Source organism: Balaenoptera borealis, assembly GCF_965194805.1.
Source record: "Balaenoptera borealis genome assembly, chromosome: 6".
Taxonomy (NCBI): domain Eukaryota; kingdom Metazoa; phylum Chordata; class Mammalia; order Artiodactyla; family Balaenopteridae; genus Balaenoptera; species Balaenoptera borealis.
The window spans coordinates 57,304,786-57,312,544 of record NC_138863.1 but is presented as its reverse complement, the minus strand read 5'-3'; the positions used below and the strand labels follow the sequence as shown (position 1 = coordinate 57,312,544).

Genomic DNA, 7,759 nt, shown 5'->3' with positions numbered 1-7,759 from the left:
TCCTGAGGCTGCCCTGGCTCTGGGTGCTTATCTCTGTGGATGCTCCTTGCCTGCAAACCCACGATCAGCACCCTGTAGCTGAACACAGCACAAAAAGCCGGAGACATCAAAAGCATTTGTATGGGCAGTTGAGCGGGAGGTGAATATTTAACGCTTTTGTTCATCAATAACTCATTGGCTTTGACCTGTCTGAACAAGTTGAGCAATAAGGTGAAATGCAGGTCACAGCGTCTAACAAATATGAAAATGTGTACCCTCACCCGGCTCCCCACCCGTCCCAGCAGGCTCCCCCAATCTGTCTGGATAAAGCCTAGGCCCAAGGTCCCCAGGAAGGCAGGTGTGTGGGAGCTCTTGGCATTAGAGGAAGTTGGGGGGAGCCCCCCTGGGACAAGGGAGCTGGGTGTGGGGCAGCCTCAGAGCTCTTGTTAGAACTGGCACCCAGGATATCCCTACAAAATAGCCAAAGCACTGGAACCAGAGGATGGCGGTGGGGGAGTGTGCGGGGAGCGTGCACAGTGCAGAGTAGGAGAGGAGAAGCCAGCCAACTTTGCCAGGCAGAGGGGGGCTCCACCGCACCAGGCCCAGGTTGAGGCTTGAAAATAATTTTTGAATCATGAGGATAAAATCAAAACAATCAAAAAAAAATTTAAACACCTCTAGCCTACAGTCAGGGATCCAAAAGCCCCACCCGAGCCCGGGCATCCCTCTGCCCCTGAAATCCATCCGGACCCTGAGTGCTCTTGGTGCCCTGAACCGAGGGGTGAGCCCTGGACTGCGCTGGGGCGGGCACTACTCGTGAACTTTTGTACTCTTGTGTGCTGCTGTCGGCAAAGCAAAAATAATGAAACTTTGTGATATGTTTGTAAATGATTTCGAATGACCCCTTGCCCTGCCCTTCACCATTAGTGCGCTGGCCCCAGCCCAGGGCAGCTCGGTGCCTGCAAGCAGCGCCTGCCTCGGGGTCTGCAGCAGCAGCCGGACGGAGAGGCCAGCCGGGCTCAGGGCCCTGGAAGGTAAATGCGCGACTTCTTGGAGAACTAGCTTTGTCAGCCAACCTGGCTTGCCCTGACAGTGGGCAGAAGAATGAGCAGAGGATATTCCCTCTTGCCTCTTTTTCTTCTGCCATTGAGGGCATTTGCTCCTTTCTGGAAAATACCACTTGCTAAGGGAGTGGGGGTTATGTGGATCCGGAGAGGGGGTAATAAAGCCGCCATTTCTGGGATGGATTATTTTTCTTCTTTTCTTTCTTTCTCAAGAAGACTGTCCTGACTCCTTGGCTGCTTGGTAACCCCGGCTCTGGTACAAGGATGGGGAACTCGTTGCTGCAAATTGCCACCAAGCGCTTCAGGCTACCTGAACCACCTCTGAAAGGCAGGGTGGCTGCGCTGGGCTGGTGGCGGCTCCGAGGAAGAGGCGGGGGCTGGCAACGGTCTGGGTACTCGCTCTGGGTGGAACCTGGAGGTAGTAACGTTGTCTATATATACCCTGTAGAACCGAATTTGTGTGGTATCCACATAGTCACAGATTCGATTCTAGGGGAATATATGGTCGATGCAAAAACTTCACATTTCTCCGCAATAGCCAGAATTAGAAGTGGAGGCCAGAGGCAGCCGGCGGGTCAGTCGCCTCTTTCTGTTTTACTACCTGGGACTCCAGGAAGATCGTCTGAGCCTGGTGACATAAAGCAGCCTTTTCCTGGAGAAGCTCCTCACCTTTAAACAGGGCCCCCTGTGTAAACCCCTAATTGGTTGCATGAATGCAGGGCCAAAGGGTTAGGTTTGGGGGCACTGGGGAGCAAGGTGGAAGTCCAGGTCGCCCCAGCCCCAGGCCTGCCCTCCAGGGGCATAAAGTTGGAGGGTGCCCAGCGAAGGGGCTCATTGGCCGTTACTGCCATGTGAGAAGAAGGTGAGCTGGGAAGGAGGAGTTTAGGGTCCTTTGGGGTGCATTTGGGTGAGCTGGGGGTGCCCTCACCACCTTCCTTGGCTACCCTTCAGCTGCCCTGGCTAGAGCATCACGGGGGCTTCTTGCCACACCAGCAAGGCCAAGATTTGGCTGGAAACACCCCGGCCTCGAAGAAAGCTTGGCAGTTACTCATTGCCTAATTTGATTCAGGCCAGCCAGATTGTAGTAACTTTTGGGTGACCCTGATGAAGACAAAGCCGGGATTCGGCCTTTGTATGGCAGAGTCCCCGCTCCCGCAGGCTGGGCGGGCGGGAGTCCTGCCTGCCTGGGGTTCTCTGCCCAACTCAGAAGCCACCTCTTCCACCTACTTTTTGATGCCATGCACCCTGACAGATATGAGGATTCATTCCCCCTTGAACCGTGCCCATTTTGGGGGGCTGATTTCAGGCGGGGTGAGTGGCGAGGGCACTGGAGGTTAGCAAAGTCAGTGGCAGACAAAAGCTGGGGTTACCTGTGGGGAATGAGGGTGCTGGGATTAGAACTACTTTAACATCTGGCGGGGGCCCTCAAATGTGCCACGGCAAGTCACTTGATTACACGTATGTTATTTAGTTAAATTTGTGAAAATTATGAGATGCTCACCAACCCGGTGATAAACTCACTCCCTCGCTATTGGCTGGCCTGGTCACATGGCCGCCAACTTTATTCAGTTGACAGCAAGTAGGAGGGCCCTATGGAAGGAGAAAAAAAGACAACACGAGAAAAATTAGTATTTTCTACCTTCTGAAATTAATGGCCATGAGTTCGTATATGGTGAACTCCAAGTATGTGGACCCCAAGTTTCCTCCGTGCGAGGAATATTTGCAGGGTGGCTACCTAGGCGAGCAGGGCGCAGACTACTACGGTGGCGGCGCGCAGGGGGCCGACTTCCAGCCCCCGGGGCTCTACCCACGGCCCGACTTCGGTGAGCAGACCTTTGGAGGCGGCGGCCCCGGGCCCGGCTCGGCACTGCCCACGCGGGGTCACGGGCAAGAACCCGGCGGCCCCAGCGGCCACTACGGTGCCCCGGGAGAGCCGTGCCCCGCGCCCCCGCCCCTGCCCGGCGCCCGGGCCTGCAGCCAGCCGGGCGGCCCCAAGCAGCCGCCCCCTGGGACGGCCCTCAAGCAGCCGGCCGTGGTCTACCCGTGGATGAAGAAGGTGCACGTGAATTCCGGTAAGGCACGGACGGGCCCAGGACCTCTCAGTCTCCACCCCAGCCCGGCGGCCTGGGCCCCGTGAGGGGGTGCGAGTGGGTGGGGGCGTGTGTGGCTTCAATGGGCGCCGCAATTACTCTCTCCATAAATTTTTATAGCCGAGGGAGCAGGCCGGGACCATGTGGCTGGCTGCTTGGCTCTGGGCGCAAAAGGGGGTGGAGATGGGGGTGGGGTGGGGTGGGGGAGGACTCCATTTTCAGAGCGGAGGGAACGCGGTGGAAGAGGGGATTTCCAAAATGCCTGGGAATTCTGGAGCTGGCGGTGGGCTGGGGAGATGGGGGCACGTTTGGGGATCCCCCCCGAGAGCCCGGGGGAGCAGGTGGGTTCGAGGGCGTGGGTGGGAGTGAGCGTGTGCGCCTGGGAGGGCGGGCGGCAGGGAGTGGGCCAGGAGCGCGCGGGGAGGGCCCGGGCCGCGGGGCGCGCCAGGAAGTGAGCGGCAGTGGCCTAACCCGAGGCCGGGCGCTGACCTGACTGTGCGGTCTGTTTGTCTCGCAGTGAACCCCAACTACACCGGCGGGGAGCCCAAGAGGTCCCGGACGGCCTACACCCGGCAGCAAGTCCTAGAACTGGAAAAGGAATTTCATTTTAACAGGTATCTGACGCGGCGCCGTCGGATTGAAATCGCTCACACCCTGTGTCTTTCCGAGCGCCAGATCAAGATCTGGTTCCAGAACCGGAGGATGAAGTGGAAAAAAGATCACAAGCTGCCCAACACGAAAGGCAGGTCCTCGTCGTCGTCGTCTTCATCCTCCTCCTCCTCTTGCTCCTCCTCAGCTGCCCCTGGCCAGCATTTGCAGCCGCTGGCCAAGGACCACCACACGGACCTGACGACCTTATAGAAGTGGGGACCCTGGGCCCATCCCTCCCTGAGCTCCCGGCTGAGCCGAAGCTGCGGGGGCAGGCCGGGCCTGCTGTCGCCTCCCTGGGCTCTAAGGTACTGTAGGGTGGACCTGGGACAGGCAGGCCGCCCTCGGACTAGGTTAGCACCCTGCCCGAGGGTAGCCCCCTCCCTGGAGCGGGGATGGGGGTCGGGGGGGCGGGATTCTCTCTCTAAGTATATTATCAAATGGCAGGAGCTACTGAGAACATAAAACCTTGGCGAGTCATTAAACTCCTGAAAATCTCTGCTGTTGGATTTTGAATTTGCAAATGAAGGTTGGATGCTTTATCCCAGTGTGAATTTGGACATCCTCCCCCCCACTCCGCCCCTCCAGGGATCTTTGTGGTTTCATAATGTGGGCGTGTTGAGGCAGAAAGTTGGCCACCCTTGCGGCTAGGTGCTTTCAGTGGAAGCAGGAGGGTTGGGCCAGGATTTCTGAACTTTCTGGGTTGTCTGTATAATTTCCAGTGTGAAAAAAATTTTTTTTTGCTCCCAGTGGCCCAATACCCAAAGAAATGAGTCTAAGAAGGAAGTGCAAATGGGTTGTTTTATGTTTAGATTATATTTGCTTAAATATTTATTTGTTGGGGAATTGGGCTGCAGAAATAACTGACATTTTATTGCCAAATAACTTACCATGGTGAAAGGGGCTGGGTTTCAGGGAGCAGAATCAAGAGATGCGTGGACTGACTTCTGGCTGTAACCGGCATTTTGAACTCCACCCCCTCCTCACTCCCCGGAAATGTGTGTAGGGGGCCCTTAACCCTTCTAGAGGGAACCAAAGGATCCACTCAAAGTTGAGTTCCTGAAAATATATTTCCACATGTGCTTTTTTTCAGCACTGTGCTTACAACCAGTTCTGGGTGATTAAAGGAAAGGGAAAAAAGAAAGAAACAAATGGTCCAACATTTTCCTTCTGGGGAAAGAAAACAAAACCTCTGTGTTCTGGGTCATTAGATAATGACTGAATTTTCTGTTCCAACTGGATTCCAAATGTCCCCAAATAGCCCATATAGCAGTATTTTATAGGCATTGGTGTATGGCCTATATGGGAGAGGGAATGTGCATTGGAGAGAAAGTGGGAAGGTGAAGAAGTCTTGCTGTAAAAAAATGAAAGAAAAATGAATTGAATCTAGAAGTCCACAAAAGTTGGTCTTAGGGTTTTTTCCCTAAGTTTTAATTTTTTTAAAAAACAAATCTATGGACGTTTTCCTCAACCCATTAATTACGAGCAGAATTTGTGAAAGTATGAAAGTTTTCAGGCCCTCTCCTCTCCCTTGCCTTGAGAATAGTGGTTTAAAAACAATCACTCTCAAGCAACAGGAGAGATGCTCTTTAGTCATTTTTCTTATGCCTTGCCTGGGAAGGGTTCAAAGCTCACTTTTCTAAAATGTTGACCCTTAAGGATAAGGGAAAGAGTCAAAGGTAATGGCCAGAGTTCATAGACTCAAATGAAACAAAGCTTCAGAAATTTAAACCGCAAAGCCTCGGGCTCCAAAAAGAAACCCCTGGTTGTAGCTACCGAAAAGTCACAAAAGTGAGGAGGGAGAGGGGGTGAGCTTGAAAGAGAGATTCAGAATTGGGGCTATTTTTTCAGTGCTTGAGAACACTTTAGAAGCTTTCAGAGGTACTTTAAAAAATATATTTAAGTGTAGGGGGGGAAAAAAGACTTCCTCTACAGGCATGTTCTTTGGTTCTGTGTCTCCTGAGAGCTGAGGGCAGGTATTCACTGGAGTCCCTAGGCTGAAATTCCACTTCTCTAAAGTGTCTTCCAAGCCTTGCTCTTTTGTATTAGACCCCAGGGACAGCTCTTTGTTCCTCCTTGGGGTGAGCCTGGCTCTCAGACTTGCACATGGCAATACTTGAATATCGCCACGTCGGGATATTAAAGATGGATATTCCTGCATTATTCGCATCATTGTTTCTATGACAAAAAGCACAGAGTTCATACATAGTCAAGACGTCTTTTTTCTGATGCCCTCACGTTGAGAAGCTGAAAAGGTATTTTACTGAAGTTCGGCTAAATTACAGAATCAGGTTCATCCAGAGGACAAATTTTCTATTCGATTAGCTGTATTTCAGCCAGGAGGACTGACCTCTAAACCCTTAACCTTTTGGACTCTAACTACCCTTCTCTTCTTTTTTTCCCCCTCGAACATGGAGAGCAGTCTTTGGATGTAGGATTTGAAAAGGGCCGCTATCCTTAGGCAAGTTGGAAAGTTGCTCAGATTCTTTCCTAAAACCCGAATCTGTGAATACATTGAACCTTCTCCTTGGGAGGGGGTAATATATATTTTCACAACATCCAACTACATATGTATTGCAAAGATTATTATATAGATTTCCCCCTTCCCAGAAGTTCAGGTTACTCACCCCAGCTTCAGACCAAATGCCAAACTACTTAACTGCCTTCACCCCTGCCCCAGAGGAAAGCCAAGAGGCATGTTTTGATGAAGAAAACCCAAGGTCCTTCTTAAAAATAGCCCCACTACTTTGGAAAGTAACTTAATCAGAGAAACAACTTGTTTGTTTATAAGTCTCACTTCTCTTTCTCCTCTTCTAGGAATTGTCTTTTGAAATGTTAATGGAGCCTGGATGGCCCAGAGGGCGGCCCTCAACCCTGAGGTCCCAGTCGGACCACAGCGTCCATTTGGGCCCACAGGAGTGGGGCAGGGAAGAAGCAGGGCCCCCCAGTCACCTAGGGCAGGGAAGGAAATGAGTTTCCATCTGGGAACGTACCCTGGAGAAACCTAGATGTAGAAAGCCTCAGTGCCCATTTGCTTGTATTTGTTTCCAGTTTGTTCCCCCAAATATGAGCCAGAAGTGTTTGTTTTGAGTTTTTTCAGTGGTATGTTGGGGTTGTGACTGGGAGGGAGTGAAGTGTTTGGTGAGGACATTGCTCCTCAGACTCCCATTTCACTTTGTCCATTGCAGCCTTTTGTTGGGAGATGACATTGTCAGCCCCATGGTGTCTGTTCACACAAGATGCTTTTTTAATAGAATTGACCAATGTTCTGCTGCCACTGATTAAAGTATTATTTATACTGATTGTCGCCTGTAGTTTTGATGTAATTCATTGATCTATATTTGAAATAATAAAAGGTGTAGCGAAATCTCCCTCCTGTTTGGTGCCTCCACAGAAGCATTCTTCATTAGGTCTTCTAAAAGCTAACATCCAATATAAACAATTTATTATTTTCTGTAGTGTGCCTGATGTGTGAAGGTTAAACTGTGTAAGGCTTAGCAGTTCTACCATTTCCCCCCTCCCCCATACCTACACACTCCCAATTTGGCCATCATATTTTGTGAGAATTGGGAAGCCTAAGGCTGGATTCAGGCTGCAGGGGGGTGGACATTATTTTTTAAAAGGAGAATAAGTAACTTCCCGGGCTAAAAGGAGGCTCCAGTTTGGCTCTCTGCATGGCCGGGATCAGCCCCAGGCCCCCTCGGTCTCTCTTTGTGACATGGTGGGTGAGAGAGATCTCCTGGACCCCCAATTCTGAGGGCGTGTCTGGTGCTGGGTTCTGGGCCAACCTGGGGCTGGCGGGTGGCTGCTCGGATCTCACCCCTCTGGCCTCCAATCTTGGGCTCCTTCTACTTCTCCTGTGCTGTTCAGCCCCACTGGGGCCTCCAGCACCTGCCCCTCCTCCCCCGAGCGCCCCCTCCGCCCTCCAGACCACAATAAACACTCCCCACTATAAAAAGTGGCGTGTGCTGTTTTTTT

The 7,759-nt window shown here is 52.0% G+C and overlaps 1 protein-coding gene across 1 annotated transcript; it reads left to right on the top strand.

The window, feature by feature from the left end:
• Window positions 1-1,567: 1,567 nt before the first annotated feature.
• On the top strand, window positions 1,568-7,084 carry HOXD4 (homeobox D4). The gene is made up of 2 exons (XM_082397770.1): window positions 1,568-3,115; window positions 3,651-7,084. The coding sequence occupies exons 1-2, from the start codon at window positions 2,695-2,697 to the stop codon at window positions 3,992-3,994; spliced, it is 765 nt and encodes a 254-aa protein (XP_082253896.1). The 5' UTR covers window positions 1,568-2,694; the 3' UTR covers window positions 3,995-7,084.
• The last annotated feature ends 675 nt before the right edge of the window (window positions 7,085-7,759 follow it).